The sequence below is a fragment of the Arachis stenosperma genome, chromosome 1 (assembly GCF_014773155.1).
Source record: "Arachis stenosperma cultivar V10309 chromosome 1, arast.V10309.gnm1.PFL2, whole genome shotgun sequence".
NCBI classification, from domain to species: Eukaryota; Viridiplantae; Streptophyta; class Magnoliopsida; order Fabales; family Fabaceae; genus Arachis; species Arachis stenosperma.
This window is the reverse complement of record NC_080377.1, coordinates 3,989,563-4,005,312: the sequence shown is the minus strand read 5'-3', so window position 1 is coordinate 4,005,312 and position 15,750 is coordinate 3,989,563. Positions and strand designations below refer to the sequence as shown.

Below are 15,750 nucleotides of genomic sequence, written 5' to 3'. Positions count from 1 at the left end.
GAACAGTGCCCCTACTCGAGTTCAATCTCTTTTTCTTAAGAGTTGGATTCGAGTATTTAAAATCGGGCTTGTAGGCTCTGTATAATTGGTTTTAGCACATCTTACTTAACCAAAGAATATTTCTTGTCCTAGTTTCGTACAACTCGTTCAATTCGAGTTGTTTTGAGGATACATGACTTGTTTTAATACAAATCACCTTTCTGAAACTTATTCTGATTTCTTACGACTTGTTTTGATACAAATCGTTTATTTCAAAACTCGTAATTATTTTTTAGTATAACCTCATCTAGCTCGTTCGATGCGAGTAGTTTTAAGGTCTTACGATTTGTTTCATTTCAAATCGTTTAATTAAAACGTGGCTATTTCTTGATCTAATTTCATACAACTCATTTAAATTCGAACTGTTTTTTAGGACTTCACAACTTGTTCCAAGTACAAATTGTTTATTTTGAGTCCTTTTAAACTATCAGATCATCTTTATAACCATCGGACTTCGTTGCTTTATCCATTATGCCCCCTGCTCGAGGTCGAGCTTTATGAAGTCGGACTCGAGCAATCAAGCAGAAAGGATTTTCGAATGAAGCCTTTTTTTGTTGAACTCATTCATTCTGAGTTTTCTAGATGACTTGTTTTTTATACAAGTCACTTTTTTGAAGCACAACTCGTTATATATCAAGTTGTTTTGCGCAATTTATTTTAATACAAATTACTTAGATCATATGGTTATTTTTTACTCGATTTTGTTCAACTCATGGGCTTGAGTTGTTTTAAATCATCAAGCCGTATTATAACCATTGGACACCAATTTATACCTCGTCGCTTTATCCGAGCGACCATTGAAAAGGCCAGCTTGTGATTTTTGCGCTTTGTCGAGCATGAATTAGCGCCTTAGGTGAAGGGATTATATGCTTATTCCCTCCCCTTTCTAGTTTTACAAGGTTGTCGTCCTTGTGTATGATAACTTGTTTTATCCAAGTTGTTTTGGAGGATAGTTTTTACGTTTCGATTTTGTTCAAAAACGTTTACAATCCTTCCTTTAACTCGTTTCTATACGAGTCGTTGGTTGAAGTGATTCATTTTGATACAAATCACTTTTAAAGCTTTGCTTTTAGATAGACACGACTTGTGCTTAACAATTTCGTTGAAAATATGGCTGACTGGCATAACGTTTAATCCAAGTTATCCTTATGTTGTTGTGAATGCTAGAACGAGTTTTCTTGGAACAACTTGTTTTGGTGAAAGTGTTCCATTTTATACGACTAGGTCGTTTATTTTTAGAACTTGTAGAGATGAGATTGTGGGCTTGAGATTTTGTACGATCCATTGTTATCCGTGTGGATCGAGTTGTTAGATCGTATTATGCCTCAAGGGGCATATTTAGTTAAGTTACTTTTGCGACTTGTTCTAAACACAACTTTTTCAACCCGTTTGGCCCGAGCTGTTTCAAGGTGTTTTCTTTCCAATTCGCATATGTAACTTCTTTCCACCAATTGGTTCCTCGTCGCTTCATCCAGGCGATTTCTATATGATCGGCCCGTGATTTTTGCGGTTTATCGAGCTTCAATTGGTGTGTTAATTGTAGAAAATCAATTTTCATAAGGAATTGTTTTATCTCCTTATGTTGGAGGTGTGTGCGACCTGGGTAGTTTTTCACCCTCGAAGTTAGACACTTGTAGTATCCCTTTCTAAGATTTCAGTAATCTTAGAAAAAACCTTTTTGATCTTTGTTTTGAAAAACCTTTTTCTTGGCTGACTGTCCCTTACTTTAAGTTAAGTTTTCCTTAACAACTCGGGACAGCCTTTTGCCTTAGTGCTTTCAATAGGTTTCCTGATCTCTTTTTGGTATTCCTTATACTCAATTTTTGATTTATTGAGCTCTTATGATTTAGGTTATTTTTGCGATGCGTTTCCTTTTTTCTCGGTTTTTCCGACTTGTAAGTCAGATAATTTCCGAGTTTATTACGATCAACTTTTATAACCTCTTTACACCGACTTGTACCTCGTCGTTTTATCCTGACGACCATCTAGGTCGGTTCATGGGATTTTCACGCTTTGTCGAGCTTAAGTCGGCGCGTTTCGTAGAAAGAAAGAAAAACGAGAAGGAATTTATAAGAGATAAAAGATCTTTATTTATTTGCGAAGGTACTTTTATTGCTACTAAGGGTTTTTCACTATCTATGATCCCTTAGTCTCTACTATGATGCCTCGTTAAAAACCCTTCTTCAGAAAAAATCCTTTAATTTTTGGGAAAAAGAGTACATCAGGGAGTAGAGTTCGCTTTTAGCTATAGTACCTTTTCATGTTACAAGCATGCCACGACCTTGGTAGCTCGGTGCTGTTTAAGTCGGTCACCTTGTAATAACCTTTCCTAAGATCAGTAATCTTGTAGGGTCCTATCCTTTTTGTTGTCAGCTTTCATTCGCCCGAACTCAGTAGCCTGATTTTTCTTATCAGATGAGGTCTTTTGCGGCGAATTTCGTAGCCATCCTTTGTCTCAAGAGCTCTTTCCTTATCTGAGTTTGCTCTCAGGTTTCTGGAAGGGGGTCACGTTCTTTCGTGCTCTAGCATCATTGTAGAATGTGTCTTTAGTTTTTATAATTTTGGACTTAGCTTTCATGATAAGCCAGTGCCCCTACTTGAGGTCGAGCTTCATAAAGTCGGACTCGAGTATTCAGTCATGCATTCTTGAATCTTACTATTGTTGCTATGTGACTTTTACAAGTTATTTTGGACTCTTTTTGGGAGGTCGGATAACTTGTTTTATACTTGTTGTGTCAACTTAGTAAGGTCGGATACTTATCTCTTGGCTTGAGGAGGCATTCTTATAAATCGTCATCCTTTCTCAATTTGTTTTAAACAAATTGTTGTGACGTCGGGTTTACATCCTCTTCGTGTTGATGTTTGATTATGATCACATTGTCCTTAAGTTATTTGTGCAATTCGTTTTAGGCTTTACCCCTTGCCAGTTTGATTTAGTACAAGTGGCTTAATGAGGTCGAACCACGATTTGCATTTATAACTTCTTACGCCACTTTGGATCTCATCACTTCAAGTCAGAAAAAGTGTGCATTAAAGAGTAAGGTGCGCTTTCTAGCTGTAGTATCCCTTTTGTTGTAAACATGGCACAATCTAGGTAGATTGTTTTCGAGTAATTTGAGTATGTTGTAGTAGTTCTTTTTCAAGTCTTAAGTGACTTTGTGGATCTTTCATTTTGGTGTTGGTTTTTCTCGTCCGCTTTTGGTCCGATGTCAAGACGAGGTTGTCAGTTGAGAAATTTCTTCATATGACCTTCTCATGGCCATTTATGCTTGGGATCTGGTTCTCGAAGTTGTACCTCAAGAAAGAAGTCGGACTTTTCTTTGTAAGCTCTTAAAGGAAGTCGGATTTTTATTTGTAGACTTGAATCCTCAGAGGAGGTCAAATTATCTTCATAAGCTTGGATCTTTAGAAGAGGTCGGATTTTTCTTTCTAAGCTTGGAAAGAGGTCAGACTTTCTTTCTAAGCTTGGAGGTTTTTGACCTCATTGTAGACTCTGATCTTTAAAAGAAGTCAGAATCTCTTTCTGATATTCTTCGAGGTTTTTGACCTCATTGTAGAGTTGATCGTGAAAGAGGTCGGATTTTTTACAGACTCCAAAACGAGGTTGGATTTTTTCCTTGTCGGATCTAAAGAGGTCGGATTCTTCTGAACAATGATGTTTTAGACTTCATTGTAGAGTCTAACCTTTAAAAGAGGTCGGACTTTCTTCGTGGGATCTAAAAGAGGTCGGATTTTTTTTGTGAGCTCCCAGCTCATCCGACCTTGTTGTAAAGTCTAACCTTTAAAAGAGGTCGGACTTTTCTTCATGAGCTCTCTAAAAGAGGTCGGATTTTCTTTGGTGAGCTCCCAACTCATCCGACCTTATTGTAAAGTCTGACCTTTAAAAGAGGTCGGACTTTCTTCGTGGGATCTAAAAGAGATCGGATTTTCTTTATGAGCTCTCAGCTCATCCGACCTTGTTGTAAAGTCTGACCTTTTAAAAGAGGTCGGACTTTTCTTCATGAGCTCTCTAAAAGAGGTCGGATTTTCTTTGTGAGCTCCCGGCTCATCCGACCTTTGAAGAAAAGTCTGACCATGATTCCTTCCAATGAAGACTGGGCCTTTGTCACCCCGACTTTCTTTTTTCTTTGGATCGGATTCCAGTTTTCTTCCTGGAAGACATCCATCTTTATTGGTGTGCAAACAACATCAAATTCTACCACAGGAATATTTCTTTCCATATTCATTGGCAATGATGTAATTTGTGAGCAACCAACGAAAGATGTACCATGAGAATTCTTTGTGTTATTCACTGTTGTAATTGACAGGTGAATCCACTGAAGAAAAAACTAGATTCATCACTCTGTTGTCGAATTGGGTTGCGTTCAAATTGGCTGATGCTGTGTATTTGGAACAGGCAACTGTTCCATTTCATGAGTGGGTATCATGGATTTTTCCGAGATTGTAAGTTGGCACAGATGTCATTGTCCATCCTATTTCACGAAGAGGTTGGGATTAGTCACGTTCCCTTTTCCTCTTTGTTTTTTCTTCACGTAACTTCTTTGCCAATTGAATTTTCTGAATTGAAAATTCTTTTATCAATGGCTTTCGAGTTCATTTTTTTTTCAAGTAACTTCTTTTGCCAATTGAATTTTCTGAATTGAAAATTCTTTTATTCAATTGGCTTTCGAGTTCGTCTCTTTTTTTTTTCACATAACTTCTTTTGCCAATTGAATTTTCTGAATTGAAAATTCTTTTATTCAATCGGCTTTCGAGTTCGTCTTTTTTTTTTCACGTAACTTCTTTTGCCAATTGAATTTTCTGAATTGAAAATTCTTTTATTCAATTGGCTTTCGAGTTCATCTTGGTTTGCTTTCTACAATGGCCTTGGGACGGTGCTTTCTTCTCTTTTAATCCAATTTAACTGTAGAAGTAGAATCATCATCCCTATTTGATATCCTCTGCCCATTGGGAGAAGTTTTTACGGGATTTCTGGTATCCATAGAAACTGTATTCCAGCTTCTTTTTAACATGCTTGCATCTTATTCATGTCGAGTGGTTGTCTGACTATGTTATTGATCATCCGCCATTATCAATAGTTGAGCTCCAGGTCCCCGGCAACGGCGCCAATGTTACGGTGGGTAACCGGAGATTGATGGGCTGGATGGAATTGGTTGGCCCAAGTGCGTGAAGGAGGAGGATTCCGAATGGATCTGCTACTCGGGAGGTTCCGTCTGACTTGTTTGTGCGAGGAGATGGGGGTGGTACCTGCAAAGACACTCCGATGCCTAAGTTAGCAAGGAGGTAAGCAGGTTTAGAGAATATTGGACTTAGAGATACCTGAGGAGTGTCAGGGCATTTATAGTGGTGATCCAATAACCACCGTTGGAGTAGTGCCACCTTTTTAGGCGGATAATCATCCCTTTTATCTAGGAATTGTTGGGATATGGCTTCTAGAAGTGGGTTGAGAGATTTTAGGGGCAGTTACTTAGTGTTATCTGCCAGCTATCTCTTGAGCCCGACTTCTTTGGAAAGAAGTATGTGTTGAGTCCGACCTCTTCTAAAGAGGTCGGTGAATAACGAAGGCCAATCTTTGGATTGGGCCTTTTGGTGTATTTGGACCTGAGCCTTAGTGTTGGGCCAGTGTATGAACACCTATATTCTTAATGAATAACAAACGTTTAATTAAAAAAGTTTATTTAAAAATTTTAAATTTGCACTAGCTAATTAGAAAATTCTATTAAATATCTAGGAATTGTTGGGATATGGCTTCTAGAATGGGTTGAGAGATTTTAGGGGCAGTTACTTAGTGTTATCTGCCAGCTATCTCTTGAGCCCGACTTCTTGGAAAGTATGTGTTGAGTCCGACCTCTAAAGAGGTCGGGAATAACGAAGGCCAATCTTTGGATTGGGCCTTTTGGTGTATTTGGACCGAGCCTTAGTGTTGGGCCAGTGTATGAACACCTATATTCTTAATGAATAACAAACGTTTAATTAAAAAAGTTTATTTAAAAATTTTAAATTTGCACTAGCTAATTAGAAAATTCTATTTAAAAATTTGAAATTTAAAACTCTAATACTAATTCCTAATTAAGGGCTTCTTAACCGTTTTGATTTTTAAATTTAAATTTTTTTATTTGGTCACATTTATAATTTTTTTTTCTATTTACTTTGTTACATTGTTATTTTTTAGATTATAAAAATAGTACTTTTATCTTTTTCTCTCTTTTACTTATAAGTTGGTTCATTTTCAATCTCTTTAACTATAAGTTGAATTTATTGATCGTAAGATTAAACTTATATTTATTGGAAAAAAGATACTTTTGTAAAAAAATATATATTATTTTCTGTAAAATATGTTTACGTAACTAAATAAATGAGAATAAAAAAGAAATTAAAGCAGCCATTGAAAATAAAATCTGTGCGATTTTATATAGATATAAGAACACTAATTTCATATTCTATTTGGTAAGTTAGACATGAGAAAAAATTGTAAAACAATTAGTGTCTCAAGTTAAAAATTAGTGCTTAAGCATTTTAGAGAGACACAAAATACATGTTTTTAATGGGTGTTTGTGTACGACTATATCTTTCATCATTTTTGTCTCAGTAAACAAATACCATACATGTACTCCTGTGTACTCCTGTGTCTATATTTTGATAGACATGTATACCAAAAATAGACGCTGTCATATGTGTACTACTTTTTTTTTAATAATATAAAAAATTTGATAATAAAAATGTATTATGTATAATGTATATATATTTTTAATTGGTTAAAAAATTTATTTATTTGATATTTTTAGGTATATATTGAAAGATGCAAGAAGTCTAAAGAGAAGTAAGATTATATTGAAAAGAAAATTGATATTAAAAGACAAAGAAAATACAAAACAAAACACAATTCAAAGTATATTTCATATAAAAAAATAAATTAATTATTTTATCATTTTTGTTTTTAGGTTAGAATAATATATTTTTTTATTTAATATTTTTAAGTATGTCAGTTCTATATATTTAGTTTTTATTGGGTATACAAAATAACTAACATGTCATGAGTATTTTGGCCGAATAAAAGCCCATAAATACAATATTTTCTATATATTATTTAGCTATTGACAAGTAATAAATTATTAATTTACATTGTCTTCGTAATATGTTACTAAATTTGTTTATGAAAAAATTACAGGAAATTCAAGTGATAGTTCCAATGGTGTGCATTTTCAATCGGTGTTGTCGAACATTACAAATAGCATTAATACAAATTTATTTTTAGATGATTTTTTTTGGAACTTGCTTATGGGAATGTACATGCACTTTATGTATTTTGATTTTCCTATTATTTATTCAATTATATATAGGAGCAAGTACATTTAATTCAAATTTAGATATTAAAGAATTAGAAGAAGTGTGCATAGCTGAAAAAAAAAAAGACACCTGATACAAAGAGAAATATTTTTGAAGGAATTGACTACAAATCTTTCAAAAAATTTTCAAGAAGTTGAGGATATTACTGAAAATACGACTATTTTAGATGATTCTGTGCAAATTTAATACCCAACCATATTCGATGTTGCTGAGAATACAGATAATTTAAGAAGTAGCAATATCAGCACTTTATTATTTACTATTGTTATGCTTTTTATAAACAAAAAATTATCGTTTAGTGTTCAAGTTTTAAAATTCAAACTAAGATATGGTTATATATTATAATTTTTGTATTTGAACATTGATTTATTGTAAAACTTAAATCTTGAGGTTGACACAATGAAATTGTATTATATGATCTCATCTTTTTAATCCATAAATTGCATTCTTCGGTAATCTTTTATAAATATCATTTTTATACTTAACTTGGTGAAAGAAAGGTATATTTTTATATAAAGTATTTGTTGCAGATATAACTAAAACAATTTATTATCTTGGTGATTATTAGATGTGATAGATATTGGTGACCCAGAATTTTTTGTCGTCATTGCGACGCCATGATGTGGTATGAGGAGAGATCAGAGAAGTCCAAAACAGGATCCAATTTTGAGTTCTCAATATGTTGTATGCGAGGAAAGGTACAACTGCCGTTTTGAAGCACTTGATCGGACGCTTAGGAATCTTATGTCAGTTACCAATCAACATAAGACACATCAAACATTTGGTGGTAAGATTGTTGTTCTAAGAGGTGATTTCAGACAGATACTTTCGGTGATTCCGAAAGGAAGTAGACACGATATATTAGCATCCGCTATTAACTCATCCCATCTGTGGTCATTTTGTAAGGTTCTAAAACTGCATACGAATATGAGGCTTCTAATGTCTTCTTCGGATCAAGATGAAGGTGAAATGAAGATATTTGCTAATTGGATACTTGATGTTGGAAATGGAAATATTGACTCTGTTGTTGGTGATGAATTAGAAGTTGAAATTTCAGATGATCTATTGATTACAACTACTGATGATCCTCTCTCTCATTTGGTAGACTTTGCATATCCAAATTTGTTGCAAAACATATCAGATTACAGGTATTTTTAGAATAGAGCAATTCTTGCACCCACACTTAAGAGTGTCGAGAAGGTAAACGATTTTGTCTTAACAATCTTTCCAGGGATGGAAAAGGAGTATTTGAGCTCTGACACAACATGTCAAGCTGATGAGAATGAAGATGTAAAACAAGAGTGGTTCACACCAGAGTTTCTAAATAACATCAAATGTTCGGGACTCCTCAATCACAAGTTGACTTTGAAGCCAGGAGTCGCTATAATGCTACTACGAAACATAGACCAGACTTCAGGTTTATGCAACGGGACAAGATTAATAGTTAACAAATTTAGCAGCAACGTAATTGGAGCGGCGGTAGTGACCGGTAGAAATATTGGAGATAAAGTGTACATTCCAAGAATGAACTTGATCCCTTCAGATTCAGGATTGCCATTTAAGTTCCAACGGAGACAATTTTCATTAACAGTATGCTTTGCAATGACCATTAACATGAGTCATGGCCAATCATTATCACATGTACGGCTTTATTTGCCAAAATCAGTGTTCACCCATGAACAACTTTATGTTGCTTTGTCAAGAGTTAAGAGTCGCAGTGGCCTCAGGGTTTTAATTCTAAATGAAGATGGCAATCCAAAGTCATCAACAACAAATGTCGTGTTCAAAGAGGTTTCTAATAATATTTAGGTAAGAATAATATTATTTTTATTTTAATAGCATGTTATGATTTACACTTTTGTACAAATCTTTACTATAGATATAACTAATTTATCTATAACTCTTTTTTCAAATTTGAAATGAAATGTGTAACAAGGAGCCCAACATCCAATGATTTTCTAATGAAGTTAGTAAGATACTAGGTTGTCGATAAATTTTTATTAGCTTTTTGATATAAAATTTAGGGTAAAATTAACATGCTATTATTACAGTTATATATGTTCTTATTTTTTTTATCTTCTTCCTTATGGTTCAAGAATATTATAAACTTTAAACTCTTCTATTCATATTTTACTTTGAATAAAGATAAAATAACATATTTAACATATTTATTATATAACGATGATAGTGTTATACTAAATTTAAAAAATATATGATTATAAAATATTATTTTTAATTTAACTTATCAAATTTAAATATAAGCCCGTGCATCGCACGGGTTTAACACTAGTATTAATTGTGTATGATGACCAGGCCACCGGGCCGATTTCGGGTGACCCGAGCTATGGCACGGACCCGACCCGAAATAATGACCGGGTCTATTTTTGAGACCCTTACCCGACCCTAAACCCGATGAAATCACACCAAATTAGCTTATAAAGTGTTTGGGATCGGGCCAGGCTTTCGGGCCGGGCCGGGTCTGTGCACCCCTACCGTTTAGTATGAAAAAGAAACATTCTGATACTTAACAGAAAAAACATCCATATATATTAACTCGTAAAAATTTTAAATTCACCTAAATATTTAGCTGGTTTTTAGCTAATACCCTCTTGCTTCCCTAACATTGTTGTTTTTAAATACATACCTTCCATAAAAAAATTGATCGTGTAACATTTTTGTTTTAATAATTTGTTTGTAGAGATAGAATATTCTTTTTTAAATGTTTTTTATTAAGTAAGGAGTATTATACTCTGTTAATTATATAAATATTAATTCTTTATTTATTATAACTTAAGATTTAGGATTTAGCATCTAAAATTTAGATTTTAAAATTTTAATTTTAGAGTTGATAGAGAGTTTAACTCCTTATTACTTCCTCAAGCACATTAAATTCGCCTTGATAGAGTGATGCAAAACGGTGAAGATTTTTGTTTAATTTGCTACTTGAATATCATCATGACATATGTTCTGCCATGCGGCACTATATTAAACAACTTCTTGTATCTTGAAAATTTTTCTATAAATCTCCCACAAACATTGATAATACTTGCAATCACAATCACAATCACAATCACAATCACAATTTCAATCTTCTCCCTCCTTCTATTTTCCCTTTCTTTTCATTCATTCTCTGTATCATTTATTTCTTTCTTCAAATATTTTTCTCTAATATATATCAAAGTCAATGGAAAATAGAACTTTTCCAACAAAATTTCTTCTAGTTATAGCCCTTTGGTTACCATTCTCCAATTTTAATTTTAAAGCTTATGGTGATCCTTTATTAGGGGATAATAATAATAATAATAATAATAATAATAATAATAATATCTTACCATCACCAACATGTGTGAATTGTTCCAAATGTGAATACCCATGTCAAATTCCACCACCACCACTTCTTGGTTATCCTTCTTATGGTGCACCACCTCCGCCGTTGCTGCCGCCACCGCCGCCACTAAATAAATGCCCTCCAACTTCTGGTGTTCAGTGTTGCACTCCTCCACCACCACCTTACAATTTTAAACCTCCAAATCCATACACTTATGTGCCTAACAATGGTGATGAAGAAAAAAGCTCTGCTTCAATCCTTTTGAAAATTCTGGTTCCATTGCATATGTTTTATTCTTCCTTTGTAGTCTTCTGAATTTAGCAGGTATATCTATTTATCAATTTCAACTTTCAAGTTAAGGAGAATATGATAATTGATAAACAAGTTTAATTTTGATATCATATGTAACATAATATACAACGTTGTCATGATGAAATATTCAAGAGTTTTTTTCTGTGTATATCTTTCACTTAAACTGTACCATGTTTCTTTGAAAAGAAGTCAAATATGCTGCATTCTATATAGTAGAGGGGGTCAGTTAGTTAAGCAAATTTGCATCTTTGTATGGAGAGAAAGAAAGGAAAAAAAAGTGTTCTAGATTGAACTATTGAAGCATAAAGGGTATCCAAGATGATTTTGTTCTGTGCTAACTTCCAAAATTGCCTCTGAACACTGAAATCTTATACAAAGATTCCGAAGGAGAATTCTTATCCTTTTTTAGGTAAATCCAGCAAGCAAGTAGACATGTTGATGGCAGTAATTATCCATAGCTAAGGCACCGAATGCATTTATTGTTGGACAGGACCACCAATTTTTCCATAACAATAATAATGCTATGCATAGGGTACCCCCATGTGAGAAGTTTGTTTCTAGGGGGTTAAAACTTAAAAGAGTTCGTGCCAACATTTACAGTATTTATTATTTCCTATGCCCTAAAAAGTTAGTGCCAAATTCACATTCCACTAGTAAGAAGAATTAACAGCAACCACCAATTTCAGTTTACATCCCAGTAAAAAAGATTACACCAAGCTGTGTTTCCCTTGGCCGAAAATTTGATGGCTACCGCACTCACTGTCAGAATCAGAATCAGCAGACTATAATTTGGCTGATTCTGTGTTTTGATCTTCTAATGCAACAGTACCAATAGGCTAAATGATTGGAAAGATTCTACGTTAATTATCCAATAACAATGACAATCGATTGAGATGAAGTACTAGCAAGTAATTGTTTATGATAATCCATATTTTTTTTAAAAATTTTTCATTTTTTTATGCTGTTTTTTCCCCTTAATATTAATCTTAATTTCTAAGGAATAGGAAGTGGATTTGACGACTGTATTCAACCGTGGTAATCATACAGACATACAGAAAACAAATCCTTCTCATGGAAATAGTGTAAGTTTCAAGCACTGTTAGCAAAACCGGACCGGACCGGCCGGTTCAACCTGAAAACCGGTAAACCAAACCCTAAGCCGGTCCGGTCCAATGATCTGACCGGATATAGTAGTGAACCGGTACGAACCGGTCAAATTCGATAAAACCGGTTCGACCGAACCACTTCAGTTTCAATATTTTTCCAAAATGTTAAAGCTGGGGTTCGAACCCCCCTCCTCAAGGAAAAACATGATATTCACAACCACCAGGCTATTAAACTCGTTATCAATGTGTTTGCAAATTAATATATATATAAATATCTTTCAGCAAATAATTTACTTCTATTTAATTTATTTTAATTTTAGTTATAAACTCATTCATTCTTAAATTAATTATATTTTTATTTAACAATAATTATAAACTCATTTATTTTTTTTATAATTATATAATATCTATTAATATTATTTTTCAATAAATTCTTGTAGTATATAATAGTATAATAAGTATAAATTAATTAATAAATTATTAAAATTCAAAAATAATAGTTATTTTAATATAAAAAATAAAAATATTTATGATAGAGTAAAATTAACAAAATACTTATTGTTCCTGTTTCATATTGTTTTAGAATAGCTAGATATTTTTAAAATGTTAGTAAAAATATGTATTTTAAATTTTAATTTTAAATTTTTGACTATATTTTATTTTTTATTTACATAAGACCGGATCAATCGATTCAACCAGTGACCCACCGGTTGAACCAATAACCCAGTGACCCACCGGTTGAACCAATAACCCAGTGACCCAGTGACCTGACCGGTTCGATCACCGGTTCGGTTCTGACAACTATGGTTTCAAGGAATGTCCCAATTTTTTTTTTCACTTGAGAGAAAAAAATATAATTTTTTATTATTAATTTTATAAATAAGACAAAAAGAACATAAAAAAATTCAAAAATTAGAAATTATATTTTATTCTTTTAATTAAAAAATATTGAGAGGATTTATTCCTTAAGTCTCGTATATATACAGTACATAGTAATTAACCACTTCAGCTAGAAAACTAATTAAAATGATAAATACTTCGGCCAACTATTACTCCAACTTTAAAATGAGATTGGTGCCATTTAATAATGACATAGTATGGATCAAGGGCCACCGAAAGTAATAAATAATAAGAAAACAATCGATCTTCTCCCAAATGAAATGGCTTAAAATGGTAAGAAATTGAAATTTTGACTGAACCACAACCAGGCACAAAACAGAATATTGAGGAGAAGCATAGATGAGCATTGATCAAGAGTCAAGACAAAATAGGTATTGTGGAAGTAATCACCTTTATTTTTTATCTCAAGAATAAAAGAAACCGGTTTCCAGCTAAAAAAACAAATAAATAAAAGGATTTAAGAATTTTATTGCCTCAAATTTAGGGGTAGGTTTGACTTTGAGGCTACCAGTCAATTTTGATATTTCAAGTTTCAACCAATGTTTATCTTATTTCATAATCATATACCAAAGACGAACCAAAAGTGTCTCAATATGACAAAGTAAGCTATAAAATTGAATGGGTACACAAACTCAATTTTCAGCTTCACAGCTCACTTACACATTTGCTTACATTCAAATCATACACCACCAAAAATAAATTACATCAGCAACAAATAGAAAACTACAATGGTAATAATCAGCTAAAAATACACACACTACAAAAGACACCGAATAAAAATACAGTAATAAAGGAAACAGCATTTCAAATTCCCTTTATTTCCTAACTATAACAAAAAATGGCTAAAAATTTCTCTTTTTCTTGTAAGAAAAATATTAAAGCAACACATATAATTTAAGAAACTTTTTTCTTTTTCTTTTTCTCTTTTGTCTTTTTATTACAGAACTCACAGTTTACAGCAAGGAAAACCCAAAGCACAAAGCCATAACCACGAAGATGACGCCGTCAAACCTAACAGCGCCGTTACCGTCGTCAGCGCTCTCATCGGCGGCATCACTGGGCGAATCCGCAGGCGCTGATTCCTCATCTGCCGGTGCGTCGGCTGCCTTCTGCTTCTTCTTCTTTCCCCCTTTCTTCGGGGATGCAGGAGCGTCGGCGGCGGCTGGCTCCGGTGCGGGCGAGGGCGAAGGAGACGGAGCCAGGGCCTTGAAAAGCTCCCTGGGAAGCAGAACCTTATCAATGGTGTAGATCGCGAGCGGATCCTCGTCAATGAGCGTGCCAGTGATCTTGGCAGTAACAATCTTGGTCTTGAGCGTGACTTGATCACCGTCATTCTGCACGGTGAAGTCGAACTTGCTGGCTCCATCGGTAGCAAGCGTGTTCATCAAACCATTGTTTGACTTCAACATAGCCATGCTCTGATAAACAGGCGTAGCATGGTACTCCAGCAACGACGCCTTCCCAGCTGCAGTTAGGTTCTTATACTTGGGTAGGAACGCCTTCAGAAATCAGAACCCAACAAAACGGTTACAACAATGTAACTAACTAATTTGTCCAAATTGACAGTTAGGATGTAACTAACTAACTAATTGATGGTGATTACCTTAAAGGCGTCATCCATGGGGCAGAAGACGGTGAGTCCGCCATCCACATTGTCAGAAAAGGTGGACATAGCGTCGGGGGAGGCAGAGAGGGTGTCGGCGAAGACCTTGCAGCCATGGCGGGACATTATGGAAGTGAGATTTTGCTTGCTGGGTGCGGGTGTAGGGGCTTCTGCTGCAGCCGAGGGGAGTGGCTTGCTGATCTGTATTATCGATATGTTGTAAGGGATTTCCTCCAACGATTTCACGAAGAATGCGGAGAGGGCCCCGCCGTTATTCTCGGCGCCGAAGCCCACCTTTCCGCCGCGGAGGTCGGTGATGTTGACGAATCCCGTGGAGCCGGGGGCGGTTCCGGTGGCCTGAAACATGGTGGCGGCGAGGGCGGTGCCGTTGGTGATCTGGTGGAGCTTCTTGGCGCCGAAGTAGTCGAGGAGGACGTGGAGGGACAGGATGTTCTTCAGAGTGTAGATGGAAGGGTGCTTCGAGAGCAGCTCATTCATGGCGCTGTTGTCGATGGCGCACACGGTTATGGTGATTCGCCGGTTGATCTCCGGCGCAAGGTGAGTTAGTGTTAGGTACTTGTTGAAGGTGGAGAAGTCGGGGTGCTTCTCCAAAATACGGGTAATGTTGTGTGCATGGGTTGTGGCGGCGGCTAAGAGGAGTAGCGCTGCCGCTAGGGGCGCAAGATTCGCCGGCCGGAGAGGCTGCATTTCTGGAAGGTTCCGAAGAAAGAGAATGAGATCTGCAGAGAGCAGTGGAAAGCGTACACTTGAGACTGCAGTGAGGAGGGACAGAGAGAGAGAGAGGTGAAGGGGTAGTAAACTAGTAATGAGATGAGGGAGTGAGCGAGTGAGCGGTAAATGGGGCTTGGATTTGGAGATTATTACGGCTGATGCCATTGTTAAGAAATGAAATTTATATTTTATGATTATGTGCACGATTTGTGAAGTTTGAGCAAGGATTACAAAAAGGGTTTAGCTACTACGTTTATCATTAATAAGAAATTTTAAATATTTTTATTTAATAAATATAAAATAAATATATTAAAAATTTAATTTTTTTTATATTTCTAATTAAAAACTTTTTATTTTATAATTTTAATATGTACTGTAAAAAC

The 15,750-nt window shown here is 34.9% G+C and overlaps 3 protein-coding genes across 3 annotated transcripts; 2 read left to right on the top strand and 1 right to left on the bottom strand.

Annotated features, from left to right (window-relative positions):
• Positions 1–8,013: 8,013 nt before the first annotated feature.
• On the top strand, positions 8,014–8,544 carry LOC130973912 (uncharacterized). Its single transcript, XM_057898606.1, has one exon. The coding sequence runs from the start codon at positions 8,014–8,016 to the stop codon at positions 8,542–8,544; it is 531 nt and encodes a 176-aa protein (XP_057754589.1).
• Positions 8,545–8,619: 75 nt separating this feature from the next.
• LOC130973905 (uncharacterized) lies at positions 8,620–9,195 on the top strand. The gene has a single exon (XM_057898597.1). The coding sequence runs from the start codon at positions 8,620–8,622 to the stop codon at positions 9,193–9,195; it is 576 nt and encodes a 191-aa protein (XP_057754580.1).
• A 4,447-nt stretch (positions 9,196–13,642) lies between these two features.
• Positions 13,643–15,413, bottom strand: LOC130939933 (fasciclin-like arabinogalactan protein 1). Its single transcript, XM_057867999.1, has 2 exons — positions 14,636–15,413; positions 13,643–14,531 (listed from the first exon to the last, which is right to left on the bottom strand). Exons 1-2 carry the CDS (start codon positions 15,341–15,343, stop codon positions 13,986–13,988), a joined length of 1,254 nt encoding a protein of 417 aa, XP_057723982.1. The 5' UTR covers positions 15,344–15,413; the 3' UTR covers positions 13,643–13,985.
• Between the last annotated feature and the right edge of the window lie 337 nt (positions 15,414–15,750).

Coding starts and splice junctions, on each gene's coding strand:
- LOC130973912 (XM_057898606.1), top strand. CDS start 8,014: ATGAGGAGAGATCAGAGAAGTCCAAAACAGGATCCAATTTTGAGTTCT.
- LOC130939933 (XM_057867999.1), bottom strand. CDS start 15,343: ATGCAGCCTCTCCGGCCGGCGAATCTTGCGCCCCTAGCGGCAGCGCTA. Junction 14,532..14,635: donor CCATGGATGACGCCTTTAAG/GTAATCACCATC, acceptor TGATTTCTGAAG/GCGTTCCTACCCAAGTATAA.
- LOC130973905 (XM_057898597.1), top strand. CDS start 8,620: ATGGAAAAGGAGTATTTGAGCTCTGACACAACATGTCAAGCTGATGAG.